At 42.9% G+C, this 25786-nt stretch overlaps 1 protein-coding gene across 2 annotated transcripts in view; it reads right to left on the minus strand.

Moving 5' to 3' along the window:
• Positions 1 to 467: 467 nt before the first annotated feature.
• Positions 468 to 25786, minus strand: part of gprc5ba (G protein-coupled receptor, class C, group 5, member Ba) — a 29421-nt gene continuing 4102 nt past the window's right edge. Inside the window, exons 2-4 of one of the 2 annotated variants that reach the window (XM_057817021.1) lie at positions 14572 to 15599; positions 9921 to 10066; positions 468 to 1829 (exon numbers count right to left, since the gene is read on the minus strand). In XM_057817021.1, coding sequence (XP_057673004.1) covers positions 1785 to 1829; positions 9921 to 10066; positions 14572 to 15595 — 1215 coding nt within the window. In that variant the 5' untranslated portion in view covers positions 15596 to 15599 and the 3' untranslated portion in view covers positions 468 to 1784. The remainder of the gene's footprint in view (positions 1830 to 9920; positions 10067 to 14571; positions 15600 to 25786) is intronic. The other variant, XM_057817022.1, reaches the window with a different exon arrangement.

Consider the following 25786-nt stretch of genomic DNA (forward strand, 5'->3'; position numbering starts at 1 on the left):
GTCCTCAGACAGTTATTTGGTCTTCTTTTCTCTATGCTCAATGTGGTACTCACAAGGACACAGGATAGAGGTTGAGTCAAATTTAATCCATTTTAACTGCCTGCAAGTGTGATTTAGTTATGTGCCACAGGTAAGTAACAGGCGCTGTTAATGAGAAGCATCACATGATTTTTTAAAGTGTGTCAATACTTTTGTCCAGACCATTTTTGGAGTTTTTTGTAAAATTATATTTTTTTTTTTCATTCTCTTTTATGTTTTTTCATTGCAAGCAAAATAAATGAAGATAGAACTACCAAAGCAACTGTAATTACAATCATTTTCTGGGAGAAATTGAGCATTATCTGACAGAATTGCAGGGGGTGCCAATACTTTTGGCCAGCATTGTACTTATATACTATCTTTTTTGTATGTTTTTATTAAGCGCATCATTCCATTTTCATAAAACTTTTTTTTTTTTTGGGGGGGGGGGGGGGGGGGGCTGGAACAGAAATCACTAAATTATCAGCAAGAGCAACACAAAAATGTAATAATAAAGAGTAATAAAACCGAAGTAATGCAATCAGTGGCATCCCCTGATCTAAATGTACAGTATTAAATTTTTGTATATTTTGTATTCAATTTTTTTTTAATTATGATTTATCAATTAGCCTTAATAGATAATTATTTCCAAACATTTCAATGGGAAAATGTGCTGGGGATCAGGACTGGGCTGAAATATCAAAAATACACCCATAATTGACACCTATTATAATTGCACTGAGGAAAGCTTGAAAAAAAATACAAAAGAAATTAAATACTTTTGAACAAAAATTACAAAAATGTATATATTCTTTCAAGACTGAAAAAAAAACTTTGCTGCTGGTATAAGTTTCTCGGTCCTCATCTCAGTTAATGTTGGGAAACACTGGCCTAAACAGTCCAAAGCTAATTGATGAATTTATAATGCAAAAAAAGTAAACAAACAAGCAGGACTTTTTTTCAGTGTATATACGTAGACATATATATATATATGTATATATATCACTACTACAGTATGTACACAGCTTCTCAAGTGCAAGCGGGTGACAGCAGCATTGCGATGGAGACTCTGATGAAAGGAGACTTGCCCTCCACTCACCAGGAGGAAGACGAGCGCCGCTCCCACTCGCGTCCTCAACTATTTCCTTTGATTGAGCGAAGGAAGATTCCACATTTGCGCTCCTCCTCATTTTCCAGCCTCGCTCACACTGCAAATCTGATCTGGGCTCTCTCCACACACACATTGCTCTAAATATAGTGTTGTCTTGCAGAAACTTCCTCGCTCCATTTCCTCCCATGCGATAAAAGTTCCCCGGCGTTTAACCTAGATTCAGCATCGGGATGCTCTGTTCCAGTGCTTCTGTGCAGGTGATATTTTTTTTTTGTTTTGTCACATTTTGTGTCCATGCAAAAAAACCTAAAGGCGGGGGGATTGGAGTTTTGAGAGAGGGGTTGTTGTTGACACTGAGGACTGATGGAGGACAGAGCCAAATGAAAGATGTTCACAGTTTTGAGAGAGCTTACAGTGCTGCAGTCCAGCTTATGAGAAAGCCATTAGATTTTTTGTTTAAGATCTGCTGGTCCAAATTCGTGTGCTTGAAGACATTTAGCTCTGTCCTCCATGGTATTCTTTTTACACACAGTATTTGATTGGCACACAGTCTGTACAAAGTGATAGTGGCATCCATGTCATTTTTTTGTACGATCGCCTCCTTTTGGGAACTCTGCGCCTCCCCCTCATCGTCGTCTTGCCAAGCTCCCTTTGCTCACCACAGCTGCCTTCCCGTGTAGGTGGGCGGGGCTGATGGAACCTGTGGTTTGGAGTTGCAAAGGAAAGTGTGTTAAGTTTGTCATCATGAACAAATTGGTCATTTGTAATTATAAATATGATAACTCTTATTAGAGCAGACATGTCAAAAGTGCGGCTTGCGGGCCAGTTGCAGCCCATTGCCATATTTTGGAGTTCACGGCAAGTACTAAAAATTGCGTTAGACTTTTGGCAGAAGTGGGGAAACTATATAATAAAGATTATTCTAAGGAGCAGAAAAATATCTTACATAAAGCACTCAAATTTTTCTTGCTCAATGTCTGCACTGCTTTTATGTAGCTATTTAGCATTTTAGCTTTTCCATGAAGCATATATGTCCTTTTAAACTGCCTGTTTTAACCCTTTCAGACCTAAGCATGCTGCTGAAGGACGCGTTTGCGTCTCTAAACCAATAAATACACCGAATTTAGTTGCTATTACCACTTCTGGGAGATGATTGGATGAAACTTTACCCATCAAAATCAAATCATGAGGTTTGGCACACCCTCTTTGCTATGTAATGTGCTCATTTCTCATTAAAAACACATTAACATCAACATTAAAAAATAACCAATAAAAGCATGAAATATCCCCGACCAAAAAATTGTACTTTGTTCTGGTGTTTGAGTAGAGTAAAAATAAGCGCAGATTTTTTTATTTTGTCCAGCAGAAAAAATGCAGGTCTGAAGGGGTTAATTAGCTGTTGTTGTTTCTAATTGTGTTGATGTAAAGCACTTTCAATTACCTTGTGTTGACTTTTGCTCAACAAATGAAGCTGCATACTCAACTAAACATAACCGTTTATTAGCAAATGTATCACATCAGAATTTCATGATTTTTAGACTAATTTAGAATCGAGAAAAAAAAAAAAGAAAATAGATGCAAATCAACCCATGCACTGCAAAAACACTTTTCCTTAAAACTAGCTAAATTCCCTTGTTTTCAGTGTAAATCTACTAGAAATAAGTGAAATTATCTGCCATTTCTTCAAATAGAAACATAGCTCGCTGAAAATAAGCTTAAAATAAATATAAGCTCCACGTTTTTTTCTGATTTTTACTAAGAATTGAGACTGTTTTACGTGCATATCTATAATGAATTCAGGGATTTAAGCAGTTATTCACAAGAACTTTCACCGGAAAAGCTCTGTTTACATATGGCGGCTGCCACATTGACAGACAGACTAGCATTGTACTTCGATATATATTTATGTAAAATAAATGCCAACTGCATGTTTTTTTTTTTTTTTTGCTTTTAACCAAGAATCGAGACAGTCATACCTCCATATCTATAAAGAATTCAGGGATTTTTTTTTTTTTCTTTTAACTAAGAATCAAGACTGTTTTACGTCTATATCAATAAAGAATCCAGGGACTTAAGCATTTATTCACAAGAATTTTCAACGAAAAAAACTCTTTGTTTGTGATTCAAATCGGTCAGCGTTGATGGCTACGCCAGCAATGCAGGCCCCCTATTAACAGGCCCCGCGCCCCATCAATATCATTATGAGGTCTATGTATAAATCTAGGAAATGTTTTCTGAAAACTTTAACCCATGTGTACTTTACTTGTTTTTAACAAATCGATTGGTTGAGCAGTGGTGCAATCAAATCAGTGGATAAAAAAAAACCAATATCAAACAAACATCGATATCGCCGTCTTTTAGATATGCCGTTTTATTAGAGGTTAAGTTCAAAAGTTTTGACATTAGGCTTAATCTTCGAGCTAGCGGTGAATTAGTCGGTGGAGTTGATTTCAACAAATTCTGTGCATATTTTCAGTTATTTGTTAGTTTCAGGGCACCTGAGTAGCTATGCTAACACGAGTCAATGGTGCCTGCTTAGCATGCCAATAAAATAAACGATATTAACAGATCAAACATCGTCAAATAAATTCAAAATGCAGATCATTGTTCCAAATACCCATGCGGCCAAAACAATGTCACACCAAACGGACGTAATTCATTTCATTCTGCATGGCTAATTTTTTAGATGCGTAATGTAGCCACAATAGAGAGGAGTGCTTAAACCACTTGTGCTCTGTCCCTTTTGTTCCCACCCAAAAAAAACAAAACAGCCGTGAAAAAACTGATGTGATAGCACTCCGACCTGCTTGCTTAGACAGCCTGTTGGATTAGAAATGTTGCTGTTCATACTACAATTATTGACATGCAGGGATACATTTTAATAACTTTATCCTGAAAACATTGCCAACACTATTGCATGGGTTGTTATCAGTGAATTTCATGCGTGCATATGATGTTTTTTGTTGGTATGCTAAGAAGGCACCATTGACTTGCACTAGCTTAGCCACTCTGGCGCCCTGAAACCAACAAATACCTAACAAACTCAACTCCACCGACTAATTAAACCCCGGCTAACTTGAAGATTAGGCCTTATGTCAAAAATTCTGTACTTCCCCTTTAAAAAGTTTTCTTTAAAATGTCACCGTAACAACACTAAATTAAAGGTCAAATTGCTCTTTGTTTCTTATTGCCTTAGGGGAAATGTAACTGATTGTGTAAAACGTACAAGATAATATTGTAATAATTCCACTGAATGCCCTTGAATCCAATTGTGATGACTCTGTAATACTTAGAAATGAATATATGTTCCTTCCTCCTTCCTCAATATCATATCATATTATGAAATTGGTGATTTTCACCTCTAGTGTGTCAAGTGGGAAGGTGAATAACGTTTTCTGTTAAGGTGTGCCTTTTGCCTTGCGATTTTTCAGTAAGCAGCCCTCAAGAGGAAAAAGTTTGGACGCCCCAGCATTACAGGCTTCATTATCAAATTTAAGTAAAATACAAATTACATGCGTTCTCACTAGCAGTGCAACGGTTTGCGGTTCAAAGCCGAACCGTACGGTTGGCCCTGTACGGTTCAATACGCCTTTATGAACCGCGCCTTTTCGGTTTTTCAATTAATTTATTCCGAACGCTTGTGGAACGAATTGGTCGAGCTCTGTGTGCCTGTGTGTGACGTGAAGCACAGCTGTGGAGAAATTCCCACCCCGCAAGTAAATATCCGATCGCTGTCAAGCACCTGTGTAATAGAAGCAGAGAAACGCCCTCTCTCACTTACAAGCGAAGTGAAAGTGAAACAAGAAAGAAAACAAATCGCTATGGCGAGCGGAGGAGTGGAGAGACCGAATTTTGAGGAACCACCGGCCTCTTTCAAATCTGCGGTGTGGCAACATTTCGGTTTCCCCATGGACTACAATGCGGAGGGAGAGAAAATATTGAAAAAAATATATATATTTTCAAGCATTGCTCAGCGCTTGTTCCCTATGCTAATGGCAACACTTATAACATGACTCCGGCACCTCAGCCGGTGTTCTGACAAATTTTGCACAGAGCAGGACTACCCCGAAGAGGACACCAGTGAAAACACACGGCGGGCTTCGTTAATTTATTTGCAACGCTTGACCCTCGTTACATTGTTCCCTCGCGGACATATTTCTCCAACGTAATCCCCGACATTTATGAAATGGCAGGCAAAGACATCAAAGATGATTTCGCTAAAGCACATAATTTCGCCCAGAACACTGATAGTTGGACGTCCCGTGCTACAGAGTGCTACTACCTAACTGTGACGGTCCACTATAATTCATAACTGTCAAGTTGTACGGTCTTGGTGTAATTTGTACAAGTGAGCACTGATTTTTAAATGTGTACGTTTTTCGTGCATTACGTTTTTTTTTTCCTCCGTTCGGATTTTGTCACCCTTTTCGCAACGAGACAATGTGCGTTAATATGTTGGTTGAATGACACCAGAAAAGTCAGAGACACGGAGAGGGAAGAGTGTTTGTTGTGACGCTGTAGCAAACACGATGCTAAGCTAGTTGGCGCCAATATTTCCTGACTGTAGCCGACAGCCTACAATCTACGCCTGATATCTCATGCATATAGAACTACATACGAAATGACAGACTCGGTAGCGTTAGTAAACAGCCGCCATCTTAGAGCAGTAAACTTCTCAGAAAGGCTCTGTAGCAGTGAACCTTCCTAGCGAACCTAAGTAACTTTTTATCTAAAATACTCCTAAATCGGCAAAATCTTGACTTGAGTCTATCTTTAAAGGATGAAACAGTTTTAAAATTTTCACATGTCGAAAGTAGACAGAAGGAAACTAATGCAAAAACGGGAGCAATTTTATCTACTTTGACGGTTAATTCACAACATTAAATGACCTCCAACCATAGCAAAGGTTTTGTTTTTGTTTTGTTTTTTTGAAAAAATGGGAAAAAAAACATGAAAGGTAACACCAGTTACTTTGCCAAGTAACCTTTTTACTACTGTGTGTGTGTTTCAGTAGTTAGTCACTACATTAGCCAAAGAGCTAAGAGGCATTTTCAGTCGAAAATGTTTACATTTTAAGTGTTTATTTAACTTTCTTAAAAGCAAAATGAAGGCAGTTTAAAAAAAAATAAATAAATAAAAAAAATAAAGCAAAACGCAAACCGAAACCGAACTGAAACCGTGATCCCAAAACCGAGGTTCAAATCGAACCGTGGGCTAACCGTTGCACCCCGAGTTCTCACGCACATGCACACCGGAAGGGCATATTGCACACTCCAACACATGCGCGATCAGTGGAAAAATGTATGATGATATTGAAAAATGACTAATATTGACTAATTGTAGTATTTAACTCATTGGGCGCCATTGATGGCGCTAGACGTCCCATCCTTTTTGACTGGGAAGGCTGGGCAAACCATCCTAGTTCAGTGGTAGAATTGACAATAAAGCAAACTTTGACTTTGACTTTGAGGATGAGAAACCTCGTGCTGTCAATGGCACCGAAACATGAACATTCACTGGAGGCGCAGTGTCGTAAAATATTACAACTTCAACATGAGAACATGCAGGACGAATTGTTTGGCACCGTTCAGCGATAAAATAGAACCTACAGCACTACTAAAAATAGTGACAAGAAGATATATTTTAGCCGCGCTTGCCTGGTGAGTGCAAGGCGTGCTTTAGTAGTCGCGTAGCAGCTAAATGGGAAAACCAGAGCAGCCATTCATCGTGTTTAATGAACGGCGGGACAGATAGCGTCGTGGCTTATTTACACACTCGTTCTCCACTCGGCGATACACAAATCAAAGTCAGCTGAGTGACCGTTTGTGTCGAAGCCTGTTCATGCGTGTGCTTACAAAACGCATTTGAGCATTCATTCCATATCATTGGCTTCTAGCTGAACTCATTCAGTGGAAAAGATGTTTTTTTACATGTCTTATGTTTTTTTCATGGGGATGGTTGCAGGATTTTTTTTAACATGGAGGATCTGGAGTGTCAAATTATACGAAACAAATGCTTAAATAATTGTCATTAAATGTTCTCTCCTTTAATTTTCTTCTAATTATTTTTTACAATAATATGTTATTTGTAATTATAAATAGTCAACAAATAGTTATGTTTGCTGACAAAACCTGAAAAAAACCTGAAAAAAATAACTAATATTTTGAGAAGATGTTATTATATCAATATTCACTGTATTTTTAAAATTCATTTCACCATTTATTTAAAATACATTTAAATTTGTATTCATTTTAACATTTGATTCAATTCTTATTTGTTAACATATTATTTCTATATTTTAGGATTTTTTATTTATTTATTTTGACTATTACAAAATTTTAACATTTATTTATTTGTATTCATATTATTTCCAACATTGTTCTATTTCAATTTGTAGTTTGCTCTAAATCATTTACCATTTTAAAATTATTAAATTATTTATCTCAACACTTATTTTTATTTATTAATTAAATGAAATAAATGCTGAAATAAATCAATATAAATTTAAGTTTGAATTTTTATATATAATTATTTAAAAGTCAAACAAAAGACGACCGTAATTTTCGGACTATAAGGCGCACCTGACTATAAGCCACACCCCTCAAATTTGACACACTAACCCATTTGTTCATAGCAGTGCTGTCAAATTTATCGCATTAACGGGCAGTAATTAATTTTTTATTTAATCACGTTAAAATATTTGAAGCAATTAACGCATGCACGGAATGACCCGTTCATGCGTTGCCCCAAACAGTTTAAAATTACGCCGTTTTAGCACATTGAGAGCAAAAAAGCAGAGAAATGCGAGCAGACACCAGCGTTCATTGGACCGCACCTTTTATTGGCTAAGCTTTGGCAACTCTTTTACAACAAATATTAAGTATTGTGGTGAACGACATGGGGAAGAATAAAAGGAGACGATTTTTTTCTTAACAGCTTAATTTAACACAATGCAGAACATAAAATAAATGAAAAATATAACAAACAATAGCTATGCAAAATAAACAGCAATGCAAAATAAACATAAAAACTTACTCAGAATTCGCCTTGGCTAGATCTCAAATTTATAACTTGCCATTGACACCTTGTGGTGTATTTCAATCACTACCTTACATAGTTGACACTGTGGAGGAACGGCAGGGAGCCCATGTGACGTACCGCTCTGCGACGTCAGCAATGGGGAGCTATTAGTTTATTTTTTGATCAAAAATATTACAAATGTTATTAAAACGAAAACATTAAGAGGGGTTTTAATATAAAATTACTCTAACTTGTACTCAAATTTATCTTTTAAGAACTACAAGTCTTTCCATCCGTGGATCCCTTTATCAGAAAGAATGTTAATAATGTTAATGCCATCTTGTGGATTTATTGTTATAACAAACAAATACATTACTTATGTACGGTATGTTGAATGTTTATGTCCATCTTGTGTCTTATCTTTCCATTCCAACAATAATTTACAGAAAAATATGGCATATTTTAGAGCTGGTTTGAATTCGATTAATTACAATTAATTAAGTTTTAAGCTGTGATTAACTCGATTAAAAATTTTAAACGTTTGACAGCTCTAGTTCATAGATAAGCCGCACCGGACTATAAGCTGCAGCCGCTAAATTTGACAAGAAAACTATTTGTTTATGTATACGCCTTACTGGACGATAAGCCACAGGATAGTCACACCTAAGGATTACTGTTGTCACGAAACTATAATATTTTGAACTTGATATCGCTACTCAAAAAAAAAAAGTACTCGATACCATTTTCGATACTACATTTTTTAAAAAGTGTTTTTTAGGAACTCTTTCAGTGTCATTAGACAATAATAGACATCCAGTCTTGTGGCAAATGAAAAATTAAAACTATTTTGAAAATAGTTTATGACTAGTAGACATCCAATCCATTTGAACTGGAAGAGTTGCAGTGAATAAATGTTCATTTGCTTGCACTTCAAATGGATTGGATGTCACGCGCAGTCAACCGCAGCTAATGAGTTAAAAAGGAAAATGCAAAAATATCCTCCATTACTAAAAAGAGTCATGCAGAATAAAATGTACCCCATGACAACAAAATTCTCTCAACCTGTGGTAGCCCAAAAAACAATAGATAACTGAGTAATCAAATGTCGTATTCCAATAGAACGTTTCGGTACACCTTATATATATATATATATATATATATATATATATACACACACAGTGGGGCAAATAGTAAGTATTTAGTCAACCACCAATTCTGCAAGTTCTCCTACTTGAAAAAATTAGAGAGGCCTGTAATTGTCAACATGGGTAAACCTCAACCATAAGAGACAAAATGTGAAAAAAAAAATCTTTCCATTCCAACAATAATTTACAGAAAAATACGGCATATTTTATAGATGGTTTTAATTGCGATTAATTAATTTTTAAGCTGTGAGGAGTGAATAAGAAGCGATTTATAGTCCAAAAATTACGGTACTGGAATATCATATTTAATGATACATTTAATGATGTATTTAATTTGGCACTCCTTGTCCTTTTGAGTTTAAGGCTGCTCTACTGTTAATTCCGGTTTTGTGGATGAAATTAAAAAACGTTAAATAGTAGGGGTCCACTGTAAAAGGACCGTCTTAATCCCTTTCAATATCAAGAATGTCAAATAAATGCTCAAATATCTTCCAGAGCATGCAGACACTCACGGCTGGAACCCTGTTTTTAGGGGGGAATGATCCGGAGACGCACACATGAATGTGCATGCAGTCCGGCTGACGGTCGGTCGGTGAGTCGGCGTGACATGTAAGCGGCGTGTGTACCTGCGACTGGGAGGATGTACTCACCGCTCCCCCGTTCAGAATCATGGTCATCTCGGTGGGCTGGTAGACGTTGCTGCGGAAGGGTGCGCTGGGCCTGGCGCCCGTGCTGCTGTTGTGTGGGCCGTCGCCACCGCTCCTTCTCAGGCCTGGACGGAAACATTAGTCACTCGCCGACTGTGACTTGAGTCATCAGACATCTTGAGATGAGCATGCAGTGAAAATTTGTAAAGTGAAGAGAGAAAAAACATCTTTCAGATGGCGAGGGATGAATCGAGGTGCAGTTGTAAGTTGACATATGAGGGGCAGTCCATGCACTCATCAGTTGTAAGTTGACATATGAGGGGCAGTCCATGCACTCATCACTTATACTGACTCATGAGAGCAACACTGGGCCAATGAAAGTAGAAATTACAGTATGCCATTGACAGTGTTAGACGTCCATTCCATTTTGACTGGAAGGGCTGGCAGCAATTATTCGCTGTCCTTGTCAATAGCACCAAAACACACGCAGTTTTTTTTTAAAACCTGTCCTGTCCAGCGCAGCCCATCCCTCCTCCCGCAGCCCAGCAAAGGAGCCATCATCACCCCTCCCAGGATCCTGGGTGGTCCCCCGGGCCACCATCAACCTGCCCCACCCGGCCCACGAGCCACAGCCGCAGCCCCCCAATCGGCACAGCACGCCATGGGACCCCCAACGGCCCACCAAGCCCAGGGCAGGGTCCCCCACGGGAGCAGGCGACACCCAGCCAATACACCGGCGTCCAGCCAGCAACCTGTGACGGAGTGCAGGGCGGATACCCAGGCAGAGAAGAGAGGGAAGGGCGGAAGCAAGAGAACGCCAAGGAGCCGCTGCGGGGCGATGCGGGATAGGATACCCCAACCTCCCCCCACTCCCCGCGGCCGGCAGCCCAGGCAGAAGGGAGGCCACGCCCCGGGAGCCACGCCATAGAGAAAAAGTGTGGGACCCACCTACCACCCTATTACTGTGGCTGCCAGGTCCCCGGCTGGCAGCCTTTACCCAGCACAGTGGTGGGATTGTGTGGGGAGTGTAGTGCAATGTATGCATTAAAATAGGAGAGCTCAGCTTGGGGCAGTGGGACTGCGTCCGTCCCACCGCCCTTTGCTGGAGCTCCCCCATGGAGTATGATGTGTGTGGTGCGTTAAAAAAGGTGCGGGAACGGCTGGGCTTACCGTGAGGAGCTAGCCGTGAGCACCTCCACGCCCCCCAACAAGTCCCATCCATCCCACAACCTTGGTGTGTGACGCATTAAAATCAGGGGGGAGCTGGGCCGGGACTGTACGGCCCCGTCCCAACTCTCCCCGGAGGAATGAATGAGTATGTAGGTGCCAGGGTGAAAAATATTTACAGTGCAAAGTGTCTGCCAGAGCCACCGGCCGCAGGGCGGGAGAAGCGCCAGGCCCCCGATCAACCCCCGCCCCAGACCACCACCGGCGCACCCGAATCCGCCCACCCCTCCCCCCGCTGCTCGAGGACCCACCCCGTACCCCAAACAGGCACTACGCCAAGCGCCAGAGACCAGGGGATATCCACCCCACCAGCAAGCGACAGCAAGCCCCGCCCAATGCCCCATAGGCCCCAAAGAAGCCCGCTGACAGGAGGGCAGCAGCAGCCGCCGCGGTCCGGAGAGGCGGACAGGGCCGGAGACAGACCAAGGGGACGGTGGCGCGACACACCCAACCCACCCTAAAACACGAGCATTTTTTGTCAGCCCTTTTAGTTCAAATGGATGTCTTTCATTGTCAGTGGCAAGCAATGAGTTAATAGATGTTTGGACTTCGCCACCTATTGCAGTCAAATTTTATTTGTATTAGGGGTGGGCAATGATTTTCTAATTCTGATTAATAGTATGAATCTCTCTTGCGATGAATAGCAAGAATTCCTGCCAATAATTGCATCGTTGTAAACAAAATGCAAATTGAAAAGTAGTATATACCCCACTTTTTTCATTGCCACTGCTAAGACCTGTTTGTCGTTTTTAAAAAATGCGCACACAATTAAGCAATTAAGTTGTTCAAGTTATGACACATACATAATTCAGCTAGCTACCACTACACATACACTCACTGGTAAAGAACAACTTCTTATCAGGCTGGTCAACTTAAGAAAAAAAAAAAAAAAACAAACTAATTTTTGGACTATAAGACGTACCTGACTATAAGCCGCCACCCAACAAATTTAAAACGAAAGCGGCATTGGTTCATAGATAAGCCGCACTGGACTATGAGCCGCAACTGTCCTCACTGTATTATGGGATATTTACACCAAAAGATATTAACTGGTAAAACTTTATTTGACAGCGGCATCAAACGACTGTCATAAGACCAAATGAACCACCATGAAGCTTTGAACCAATTGGCTGCAAAGCTTAATTGCTTCAAGAAGCTTCATTTGGTCATCACTTCTCCCATGGGGGAGACAGTCAACCTCGGCTGCCACTGCTGTCAAACCTGTTGTTGTCTAACATGCCTCCCAGCATGCATTGCAGCGCCACAGATGTAAATAACAGTCAAAATTCATGTTCTGTGCTAATTATTTATTCAGTTACTGTTACAGTTGTTTCATTAATTGCTAGTTATGGTATTTGGTAACACTTTATTTGACATTGGCACAATAAGATTGTCATTAGACAATCATGATTATAACATGACGCTGTCATGAGCGTTAATGAATACTTATAGCAGATGTCATTTAGTGTTATCCGGCAAATTATCTTACTTTGAATGGATGTAAAAGATCCGAGCTGGACATATATGTAGTGAGTACCATAATTTGCTGGATGACACTTAATGACATCTGTCATAAGTATTTGGTAATGCCCATGATTCAAAATGAAGGAAAAAAGTAGTGGCTTATAGTCCGAAAATTACGGTATATAAACGTAGTTCTGCCTTTTTGTCAAGGTGTTCCATTAAATTTCAAGTTTCAACTACAGTACTTTTTTTCTAGTATTTAGTCAACCACCAATTGTGCATGTTCTCCTACTTGAAAAGATTAGAGAGGCCTGTAATTGTCAACATGGGTAAACCTCAACCATGAGAGACAGAATGTGGGGAAAAAAACAGAAAATCACATTGTTTGATTTTTAAAGAATTTATTTCCAAATTAGAGTGGAAAATAAGTATTTGGTCACCTACAAACAAGCAAGATTTCTGGCTATCAAAGAGGTCTAACTTCTTCTTACGAGGTCTAACGAGGCTCCACTCGTTACCTGTATTAATGGCACCTGTTTTAACTCATTATCGGTATAAAAGACACCTGTCCACAACCTCAGTCAGTCACACTCCAAACTCCACTATGGCCAAGACCAAAGAGCTGTCGAAGGACACCAGAGACAAAATTGTAGACCTGCAACAGGCTGGGAAGTCTGAATCTGCAATAGGTAAAACGCTTGGTGTAAAGAAATCAACTGTTGGAGCAATTAAGAGAGAATGGAAGACATACAAGACCACTGATAAAATCCCTCGATCTGGGGCTCCATGCAAGATCTCACCCCGTGGCGTCAAATTGAAAACAAGAACGGTGGGCAAAAATCCCAGAACCACACGAGGGGACCTAGTGAATGACCTACAGAGAGCTGGGACCACAGTAACAAAGGCTACTATCAGTAACACAATGCGCCGCCAGGGACTCAAATCCTGCACTGCCAGACGTGTCCCCCTGCTGAAGAAAGTACACGTCCAGGCCCGTCTGCGGTTCGCTAGAGAGCATTTGGATGATCCAAAAGAGGACTGGGAGAATGTGTTTTGGTCAGATGAAACCAAAATAGAAATTTTTGTAGAAACACAGGTTCTCGTGTTTGGAGGAGAAAGAATACTGAATTGCATCCGAAGAACACCATACCCACTGTGAAGCATTGGGGTGCAAACATCATGCTTTGGGGCTGTTTTTCTGCAAAGGGACCAGGACGACTGGGTACTGGGAAAGGGTACATAACAAAGTATTGAGATGAATGTTTTTTATTGACCAAATACTTATTTTCCACCATGATTTGCAAATAAATTCTTTAAAAATCAAACAATGTGATTTTCTGTTTTTTTTTCTCCACATTCTGTCTCTCAATGGTTGAGGTTTACCCATGTTGACAATTACAGGCCTCTAATATTTTCACGTGGGAGAACTTGCACAATTAGTGGTTGACTAAATACTTATTTGCCCCACTGTATATTTGAACGCAGTATGTGGTTAGCATTCAATGAGTTAAAACTGTGAAGTAACTGCAGGTAACCAGTCGGTCATATATCTAATTGAATTATCTAGTATTATTCATTGTAATTGTAGAGATATATTTATAAACTGCACTAAACCCTTTTCTAGAACATACTACATTATAAAAATGGTCTGTATTAGTGAGTGAGTTCACTAAAATCTTAAATCCTAATCCCTGTTGGTTTCCTTTATTTCAGTAAACCAAGATGATAATGACTGAGACAAAACCTATAAAATTGAAGATGGCGACTACCTCAATTGTGGATAAAAGTGTACGTAAGTAATAAGTCCCAAATCATCATTATATTTGATAAATATTTCATTAAATTTACAGAAGAAGCCAATAAACTTCTAGATTGTTAAGATGCTATAAAATGATGAAATATGAAACGGCCTGCCCTAGTTGTTACGAGTGTAGAGTACCTGCAGTGTTCTCATCATTGTATCCATAGCCTTGGTTCTCCACGAACTGCCTGTGAGAGAGCGGAATGTCTTCATCGAAGCTGGTCTCCCTCATCCGCGTGGAGCTTTGCGATGTGTCAAAGTAGTCTGGGGCCGTAGGCTGCGGTGGCGGCTTCATGCACAGGTGCGCCTCGGGGATTGCGTGGAAGACCAGAAGAATCCAACCCTGGGCCACTAGAGCCACGGCCAGTGCCGGCTCGTTCCATTCCGGCGACTTCCCCAGCCAAGCGTTGCCGTAGAGGTAAAAGCCCACCCAGGCCACCCACAGCAGCAGCGACAGCAGGCAGGTGACCAGCAGCCAGATGGCATTGCAGCGCCACTGTCGTGTCTTGCCACACAGGGCAAGGGCGGCTGCCGTGGAAGCGGCCAGCAGCAGGGCCAGCACGTAGCTGCAGGCCAGCGAGAAGTCCATGGGGAGGTACTGACAGGCGGCCCGACCTTCCCTCAGCACCGTCAGCAAGAGCCACTCGGCAGCGATGATGCCCTGTACGGCGCTCAGACCCAACGCCAGGCCGGTCAAGGCGCAGCCTCCGGGGCTGCGGTGCTCTCGGCCCACCCGGCGCAGGCGCACCCCCTGTACCAGCAAGCAGGAGAAGCACAGCGCAAACAGGAGACCCCACAGGGCTCGCCGCAGCAGACACAGCGACTCGTCCTGCTCGATCAGGTAGGCAAAACTAAGGCCGAACAAGCCCGCCGCGCCCAGGAGTAGCAGCAGGAGGGGCCCCACGGCGCTGCGCTTTTCTGCCTCGCCAATGTGGCGCAGGCGGCACAGCAGCACCAAGGCCAGCAGAATGGCCACCAGCGTTCCGCCTGCTGCCACGCTCTCCACCGCCACGCCCCACACGGCATTCAGGTCACAGAGGAGGGTGTAGGGTCGCCCCAGGCCCCAACCGCAGCCAGGCGGGAGAGCCTCCGAGTCCTCGGGCTCCTGACCATTAGTCCCGTGGGTGACCAGCAGCAGGAACAGGACCAGGGGAAACGCCATTTCTCTAGAGGGAAAAAAAACAGGAAAGGTATGTGAAACAACGATTCCAGTCACAAAAGCTGAGAAGAAACAATGGTGACCTTTGGAAACAAATTCCGTTTTCCGCTCTTATATGAACATTTTAAAGGCCAAAAACAACCAAGCGTTTGGAGGAAAGTTTAACCCAGTTTAAGAAAGGCTTTCAGTGACAAAACGCAACAGGGTGAATCATTGTATAGTCAAGGTCCAATAGACCCTACTCACATGACGTCACAACCATGCCTCCGCGCCATATTGTCTGTCAGCTCGTCACTGTTGATGCATTATCGCTACGTGAATTCCTCCTATTATGGCGTGTTTTTCTGCTCGTTAACATTAGTAATCAAAATGGTGAAGGCGTGTGTGGCGGTCGGTTGCAATAACAGAGAAGATAGATGGAGAGACTTGAAGTTCTACCGGATTCCGAGAGACCCGGAGAGGAGAGCGAGATGGGCTGCTGCAATTCGACGAGAAAACTGGGCTCCAAACGATTACCACAGATTATGTAGTAGTCATTTTATATCTGGTAAGATGCATTTAATATATATTTAGAGGGTTTTGGGCTGACAACCACAATTAAGATCATTGCTAGGCTAATCGCCGACAACATACACTCAGACGTTGTGAATGAACTACCTGAAAATAAATAATTATACGGGGATAATAAGACAGTTGTCATACAATTAATTTACAATTTCACTATTGAGGTCAAAAGCCAAAAAATAAATTCAACTAGGGACAATCTGGAGTAGTGCTATCGCACTTCATATTTATTACATATTATACATGTATGTAGTGAGAGTGCTATCGCTAAACCATATAAACATTAAAAGCCCTAGCTCCATTGACAAATGACATGAAATACATTAGAATTGACAGTGGATGTTAGCAAGAACAAAAGATTTTGAATTGAAAATTTCCTAACTCACCTTCCCGAGCACAAGATAGATTCCTGCCGAATTTTCGTGGACGAGGACCTGTTTCACAAGTATTTATAAGCCTCCAAGCTCTTAAAGTTTTTCAAACTTTCGTGAGAATAGGCTGATTTTGTGTGAACAAGATAGTTGTAAATATCAGGGTAGCAGATGTCAGGCAGAGACGGCGAAGACAGCGGGTCGAAAAACATCGATTTAGGCATCAAATATGGATCTGGCAAATGGATAAACTGAAGCTTTTCCACATAACGCCTTTTATGCTACGCATCCAATAAGTTTACAGCGTCAGATAACACCGGGGCTTCCACGAATTGCTCTATAAATTGCACGACTAATTGAAACCATTGAGAATAGGGCTAAAAAATGACGGACAATATGGCGGCCGGATACAGCGACACGTCATTTTGTGACGTAGGTGAGTAGGGTCAATAGCAAATTATTTGTTTTAACTCATTGACTATTATTGACGCCAATAGACATCCAATCCATTTGGACTCAGAGGGCTAGCAGCAATGGCTTTGAGCAATGATTTACAAATAAACTCTCACCTCAGAAACTTTCACTTCAAGGTTTGCATCCTGATGTCCGAAATACTCCAAAGTTTCCTGTTTTTCATTGGTTTCCATCATTCTTATCGATATCGACTGCTAATTTCGAAAACCAAGGTGGCAAGGTAGTGGCGCCGGTTTTCCAGAAAGCATATTTGGGCTGTCCCAATGCCTTGGCCAAAATAAAAGCATGGTTGCTAAGGATTTCTGATAGGCAAACTTATATATCACGAACATTACGTCAAATTTTAGGACACTGAGTCTCAAATTGGAAAGAGAAGAACTGTAATGGGTTCACCAGTTCTAATCAGATTTTTCAATTTTTCATCAAAGTGTTTCCAATTTTGGAAATACCAGTCGTAAATGCCCGCATTCCATATTACAAAGCTTTTAAATGACATCATACTCTTCTGAGATGACGTCAGCACACAACACGTGAATCCTGCCATTGATCTCAGATGTCTATTACCATCATTGGCAGCCAATGCGTTTATGAATTCTTTTGAATGTCAGTTCTCTCTTCCCATGTATTTTTAAAAACAGAACTTGTTTACCACCTAAACGAAATCTTTATTCACATCTTCTTGCACCACGGGAGTGTTTGAATATTCATGCCTGGTGCATATTCATGTATTTACAGCTCTTTCATGTATCCTGGAGGGATTTACACCAGCTCAAGTTCTTGTCCCTCCCTGTTTCCCTGCTGTAATTTCACCTTAGCGCCTGTTTTACCCCCCGCCCTTGCTCACAACCCCTGCTGAACCAGCAATGAGTCACCAAAACACACAGACAAAAACAGTGGTTTGCAATGCGCACACCGTCTTCACATTCAAGATACACTCGAGCTCCTATACAAGCGTTGTTTTACCGGCCCCTTCCCCCGGTAACTATGGTTACCTCCCCCCATCTTGACAGAGACAAGACCACTCGCTCGTCCGTATTAAGCTGAGTGGACAGCTCCTCCTCTGTCTTGCGTTTTCTTTCTTGATTCGCCACCCTTCTTCTTTGTCAGCTCCTAATGAGCGAGCATGAAGAAGAACACAGTGGAGACCCTCGCAAACTGAGGCAGGAAGACCCTCGCCCCCACCCCTCTGTCACACTGTCACTCCTCCTCGCACAGATGGTTGCTCTGGCTGCAGGATACACACATACACACAAATGCAGACCAGCCAGTGGCAATACACACACAATCACATGCGAGCAGTCACATGCAAAATCGCAAAATAGACCTTCATATGCACGCACAAGACAGCTGACATAACACGAATCCTCTGGGGTTTTTTTTGGGAGGTGGACTGTTCAATATGGGTAAAAGAAAATACACATGTAGATGAACAATATAATGCAAGTACCGTATTTTTCGGACTATAAGCCACTACTTTTTTCTCGCCGTTTCTACCCTGCGGCTTTTATAAGGAAGTGGCTATTGTATGGATTTTATTTTGGGGGGTGAAGACAAATGAACTTCATATTTTCTTGTTAAAAATAAAAAAATGGATTACACATATTTTTTAAAAATGGCTTTCCAAATTTTGCCATGACATAGCTCTCAGCTGCTATACTTGCACCGATAAAGCTTGCCAGAAACTTGTCAGACTTACTCAAAAACTGATACTATATGCTGCTACGAAAGAACAATTTTAAAAGGATGGGCATCCACTATTAGCTACGACAAGAGAACTCGATGCAAGCATTGATTAGACGTTTTCAACTGGCACTTGGAGGACTTTGATGCCACAGTATATTACAACAAAGCTGCTTTCTAAGAGCTAGCGCTAGCCGTTAACCGTTTTTCAGAGGATTTTTATCTACTTCAAGTTTAGAAGGCAAGGTAAATTGGATTATATATCTTGTAGTGGTTTGGTAACCTGTTTTCCTGTTTTAAGTTAGTTTGGTTTTAAGCATTCAGACAACACGAGTTGGTGGTGTTGATGCGTGTTTATTTAGTTAATAAATATGTTTTTGATCAATCGAAAATTTTTGCGTAACATCTATGTAAATATCCAATATTGAAACATGGACACCTGCGGCTTATAGTTGGGTATGGCATTTTTGTGGATTTATTTCTAAAATTTTGTGAAATTCGGCCGGTGCGGCTTATGATGCGGTGCGCTTCATCGTGCGGAAATTACAGTGTCAATATATTTTGTAGTTTATTGTGTGTACGCTATTGTTAGATTTTTAGGTTGGAGTTCAGTGTAGTACTATGTAGTGCAACAAACATACATAACAGCAATGAGAAGTAGTGTTGTCACTCTCAAGTCCAATCTGGGTCTTGAGATTTTAAGGGTCTTGACTCTCAACTGTCTTGGTCTTGGCTCTGTGTTGGCCAGCACGCCAACTTGATTAATGTGGTTTAAGAAAAAGTTAATCAAATTTCTCAAATTCCACCACCCCTATAAATGACAGCATTGTTTTTCATTAATTTAAAAATATGTATACAGTGATCCCTCGTTTTTTGCGGGTAACGGGGACCAGAATCCGCCGCAATAAGTGAAAAACCGCGAAGTAGCGCTCCCCCCTCCAAAAAACAAAAAACAAAAAAACAATGTATTTATTTAGATTTAGCATTGGAAAGATGTATAAGATCTATTATTATACATTTTAATAAATGGTTGCCATAGCGACTGTTTAACAAGTTAAACGGTGATTGACGCAGGCGGCGCTTTGATCTTGCCAGAGAACCAAACTTCAAACATTAAATGTCTGTCAATCATCTTTCCCCTTAATAAGCAACTCCAGTGCACTTACGGCCTGACCAAAAAAGAGCATGGAGAGGGAAGGAGGGAGAGAGAGTGAAACTACGCGATCGGCTCGGAAAAAAAAAAAAAATACAGATGAGCTGTCATCTGTATTTTTTTTTTAATCCATTCATTCATTTTCCGAGCCGCTTATCCTCACAAGGGTCACGGAGGTGCTACCCTATTCCAGCTAACAATGGGCAGTAGACGAGGTACACCCTGAATCTGTTTAATTGAAAAATGGACTACGATGGACTGAGGGCGCGAAGTAGCGAGGGATCACTGTATTTTTGACTGAATGCACACTCTTCGTGTGTGCTTATCATGCCTATAGGCTGATGATACTTTTAGGAAGCTTGTGATCATGGTTCATTTGAACTTGTTTATTTTTAAATGGATTTTTATAGTCTTGGTCTTGACTCTCAAAATAATTGTCCTTGTCTTTGTCTCTGTGAGTTCTGTTCTCAGGCAAGTCCTGGAATTGGATAGTGTAGTCTTGAGAACAACACAACTGAGAAGGTCCACAACTAAGCTTGAGTTGTTGAGAACAGAGACTATATTGTAGATATGGCTGTGAGTTTCCTTCCCATGGGCTCACCACCTGTGGGAGGGGCCAAAGGGGTCGGGTGCGTAGAGAGTTGGGCGGCAGCCAAAGGCGGGGGCCTTGGCGGTCCAACATCCAGCTGCAGAAGCTAACTCTTGGGATATGGAATGTCACCTCTCTGGCAGGGAAGGAGCCTTAGCTGGTGGGTGAGGCAGAGAAGTTCCGACTAGATATAGTCGGACTCTCCTCCACACACAGCTTGGGTTCTGGTACCAATCCTCTCGAGAGGGGTTGGACTCTCTTCCATTCTGGAGTTGCCCACGGTGAGAGGCGCCGAGCAGGTGTGGGCATACTTATTGCCCCCCGGCTTGGTGCCTGTACGTTGGGGTTTACCCCCGTAGATGAGCGGGTAGCCTCCCTTCGCCTTCGGGTGGGGGGTCGGGTTCTGACTGTTGTTTGCGCTTATGCACCGAACAGCAGCTCAGAATACCCACCCTTTTTGGAGTCCTTGGAGGGTGTGCTGGAGAGCGCCCCCTCTGGGGACTCCCTCGTTCTACTGGGGGACTTCAACGCTCACGTGGGCAATGACAGTGAGACCTGGAGGGGCGTGATTGGGAGGAACGGCCCCCCCGATCAGAACCCGAGTGGTGTTCTGTTATTGGACTTCTGTGCTCGTCACGGTTTGTCCATAACGAACACCATGTTCAAACATAGGGGTGTCCACATGTGCACTTGGCACCAGGACACCCTAGGCCGCAGTTCAATGATCGACTTTGTAATCGTGTCATCGGACTTGCGGCCACATGTTTTGGACACTCGGGTGAAGAGAGGGGCGGAGCTGTCAACTGATCACCACCTGGTGGTGTGTTGGCTCCGATGGTGGGGGAAGTTGCTGGCCAGACCTGGCAGGCCCAAACGTATTGTGAGGGTCTGCTGGGAACGTCTGGCAGAATCCCCTGTCAGAAAGAGTTTCAACACCCACCTCCGGCAGAACTTCCCTCTTGTCCCGGGGGAGGTGAGGGACATTGAGTCCGAGTGGGCCATGTTCCGCACCTCCATTGTTGAGGCGGCCGATCGGAGCTGTGGCCGTAAGGTGGTTGGTGCCTGTCGTGGCGGCAATCCCCGAACCCGCTGGTGGACACCAGCGGTAAGGGATGCCGTCAAGCTGAAGAAGGAGGCCTATCAGGCCTTTTTGGCCTGTGGGACTCCGGAGGCAGCTGTCAGGTACCGGCTGGCCAAGCGGACTGCGGCTTCAGCGGTCGCCGAGGCAAAAACTCGGACATGGGAGGAGTTCGGCGAGGCCATGGAAAACGACTTCCGGACAGCTTCGAGGAAATTCTGGTCCACCATCCGGCGTCTGAGGAGAGGAAAGCAGTGCACCATTAACACTGTGTATAGTGAAGATGGTGTACTGCTGACCTCAACTCGGGACGTCGTGAGTAGGTGGGGAGAATACTTCGAAGCCCTCCTCAATTCCACCGACACGCCTTCCTTTGAGGGAGCAGAGTCTGGGGACTCTGAGGTGGGCTCTTCGATCTCTGGGGTTGAAGTCACTGAGGCGGTTGGTAAGCTCCTCGGTGGCAAGGCCCCAGGGGTAGATGAGATCCGCCCGGAGTTCCTAAAGGCTGTGGATGTTGTGGGGCTGTCATGGCTGACACGCCTCTACAACATTGCGTGGACATCGGGGACAGTGCCTCTGGATTGGCAGACCGGGGTGGTGGTCCCCCTTTTTAAAAAGGGGGACCGGAGGGTGTGTTCCAATTATAGAGGGATCACACTCCTCAGCCTCCCCGGTAAAGTCTATTCAGGGGTGCTGGAGAGGAGGGTCCGTCGGGAAGTCGAATCTCGGATTCAGGAGGAGCAGTGTGGTTTTCGTCCCGGCCGTGGAACAGTGGACCAGCTCTACACCCTCGGCAGGGTCCTCGAGGGTGCATGGGAGTTCGCCCAACCAGTCCACATGTGTTTTGTGTATTTGGAGAAGGCGTTCGACCGTGTGCCTAGGGGAGTCCTGTGGAGGGTGCTCCGGGAGTACGGGGTACCGAGCCCCCTGGTAAGGGCTGTTCGGTCCCTGTACAACCGGTGTCAGAGTCTGGTCCGCATTGCCGGCAGTAAGTCGAATTAGTTCCCAGTGAGGATTGGACTCCGCCAAGGCTGCCCTTTGTCACCGATTCTGTTCATAATTTTTATGGACAGAATTTCTAGGCGCAGCCGAAGCGTTGAGGGTGTCCGGTTTGGTGGCCTCAGCATTGCATCTCTGCTTTTTGCAGATGATGTGGTGCTGTTGGCTTCATCAAGCCGTGACCTCCAACTCTCACTGGGGCGGTTCGCGGCCGAGTGTGAAGCGGTTGGGTTGAAGATCAGCACCTCCAAATCCGAGACCATGGTCCTCAGCCGGAAAAGGGTGGAGTGCCCTCTCCGGGTCGGGGATGAGATCCTGCCCCAAGTGGAGGAGTTCAAGTATCTTGGGGTCTTGTTCACGAGTGAGGGTAGGAGGGAGCGGGAGATTGACAGGCGGATCGGTGCAGCGTCTGCAGTGATGCGGACTCTGCACCGGTCCATTGTGGTGAAGAAGGAGCTGAGTCAAAAGGCGAAGCTCTCGATTTACCGGTCGATCTACGTTCCTACCCTCACCTATGGTCACGAGCTGTGGGTCGGGACCGAAAGAACAAGATCCCGGATACAAGCGGCCGAAATGGGTTTCCTCCGCAGGGTGTCCGGGCTCTCCCTTAGAGATAGGGTGAGAAGCTCGGTCACCCGGGAGGGGCTTGGTGTCGAGCCGCTACTCCTCCGCGTTGAGAGGAGCCAGTTGAGGTGGCTCGGGCATTTGGTTCGGATGCCTCCTGGACGCCTCCCTGGAGAGGTGTTCCGGGCATGTCCCACCGGCAGGAGGCCCCGGGGTCGACCCAGGACACGCTGGAGAGACTATGTCGCTCGGCTGGCCTGGGAACGCCTTGGAATCCCGCCGGAGGAGCTGGCTGAAGTGGCTGGGGAGAGGGAAGTCTGGGCTTCCCTGCTAAAGCTGCTGCCCCCGCGACCCGACCCCGGACTAAGCGGAAGATAATGGATGGATGGATGGATGGCTGTGAGTTTTTGTTGTTGTTGTTGTTTTGTTGCCCTGCAGTATAAAAAGCATTACTACATTTAAAAAAATATTTTTAAAATGTATCATTTATGTATTTATTTTATATTCATAGGGAATTAAGATTACCTGCTATTTTCCCTTAGCTCATCAATGGCATGTTGCATTATGCCTTAGCATGAAGCTAGTTTACTTTTGTTAGCTGAAACTAAATGCTTTGATTGAATATTTTGCTGTTTTATTGTGTTGTGCAATGTTTAATTTTCTTGTTTTGTCTCAGTTCTACAGTCAATTTCAACTGGAAGTGACAAACAACTTGAAGCAAGCATACGCTTTCAGATAACAATGCAAGCGAGTGAAACAACAGGCGCTAAAGAGGAAAAATAATTTGAAAGGTGTGCTTCATTTTGTTTCTCTTCCCTCCTCCATTTCCCGATCTCTTCTTTGTGCTTCCAACAACACTGCTTGTCTGCATCTCCTTCCCAATTACATCCCTTGCCTCTCCTCCCTGCCATTTTGGCTTCTCCCCCCCTCCCTGCACTTTCTTGCCTCCATTCTGTGCTTCTTATGTAACAGAGATGGGGGAAGGATCCAGCTTCTGCCAGTATTGCTGCTACACATAGCCTGTGTTGGGATTCACTCCCCATCTCCACTATATATGCCCTATATAAGGGTATCATCAAGTATGTACACCTCAGTGATGGTGATAGACGTCCAATCCAGTGTGACTAAGAAGTCAAGTCCCAGTCAAAATGGATTGGACGTCTATCGCGGTCAATGATGCTGAAACATCATCATAAACTGCCACACCTTGCCACACAGAAAATATTGCATATTTATCAGATTATTTCCACAAGATCACTCGCTTCCATGCAAGTTGTGTCACCAGCTGTTTTATCGCTCACGTGTCTTTCTAATAGTGCATCTGGCTATGTATCGATCCAGCTGGTGAGGTGACCGGGTCATTTGGCGGAGGAATGGCGCTGGCGGACGGCGCCACTCGGGATTGCAGCTGTATGCTCTGTTTGCTTCTGGTAAATCTCACTCAAGCTCAGTTGTGTGAGTTTCGTGAGGTTCACTCATATAGTGGTACCTTGAAACACTGTATTTACATTTAAACACCAGACTTCATAATGGTATTGAGGGGTCGGATGCGACATTCAGTGCGCCACGCCTTCAAGTAGGGGGCCATTCCACAATCTGCTTCCGTTATTCGCAGCGACACATGCAGCAATCCAACGCCGGATTTAGGTTGAAAAAGTACGAATGCTGTATCGCATACAAACAGGAAGGATTGTCTCAGGATTTGTTCGAGGATTCAAGGTAATTATTATATTTTTCGTACCATGCATGCATTTTGAAACGTTGTGAAAAAAAAAATCAATGAAAGAAATTAGCCGCTTCAGCATTGGCATTATACATCGCGATATTTATGTAAAATAAATGCTACCTGCACTTTTTTTTTGGTTTGCTTTTAACCAAGAATCGAGACTGTTTTACATCCATATCTATAAATAATTCAGGGATTTCAGCATTTATTTATGAGAATTTTCACCGGAAAAGCTCTGTTTACATATGGGGGCCGCCACATTGACTGACAGACTAGCATTGTACTTCGACATAATTACGTAAAATAAATGCTAAATGCAGGTTTTTTGTTATTGTTGCTTTTAACCAAAAATCGAGACTGTTTTACTTCCATATCTATAAATAATTCAGGGATTTAAGCATTTAATCACAAGACTTTTCACCGGAAAAGTTCTGTTTACATATGGCGGCCTCCACATTAACTGACAGATTAGCATCGTACTTCGACATATTTACCTAAAACAATTGCTAACTGCAAGTTTTTTTTTTTGCTTTTATCCAAGAATCGAGACTGTTTTACTTCCATATCTATAAAGAATTCAGGGATTTAAGCATTTATTCACAAGAATTTTCACCGGAAAAGCTTTGTTTACATATGGCGGCTGCCCCATTGACTGACTGACTAGCACATAAGTACTAACTGCACGTTTTTTTTGCTTTTAACCATGAATCGAGACTGTTTTACGTCCATATCTATAAAGAATTTAGGGATTTTAGCATTTATTTACAAGAATTTTCAACGAAAAAAGCTCTTTGTCTGTGATTGCACTCAGTCAGCTTTGACGTTTTTTTTTTTTTTTTTTTAAACCAAGAACGGAGACTGTTATACGTCCATATCTATAAAGAAATTAGGGATTTGAGCATTTATTCACAAGAATTTTCAAAGAAAAAAGCTGTTTTTCTGTGATTCCAATCGGTCAGCTTTGACGGCCACGCCAACAATGCAGGCCCCCTATTA

The sequence above is a fragment of the Corythoichthys intestinalis genome, chromosome 16, assembly GCF_030265065.1.
Source record: "Corythoichthys intestinalis isolate RoL2023-P3 chromosome 16, ASM3026506v1, whole genome shotgun sequence".
Lineage (NCBI taxonomy): Eukaryota > Metazoa > Chordata > Actinopteri > Syngnathiformes > Syngnathidae > Corythoichthys > Corythoichthys intestinalis.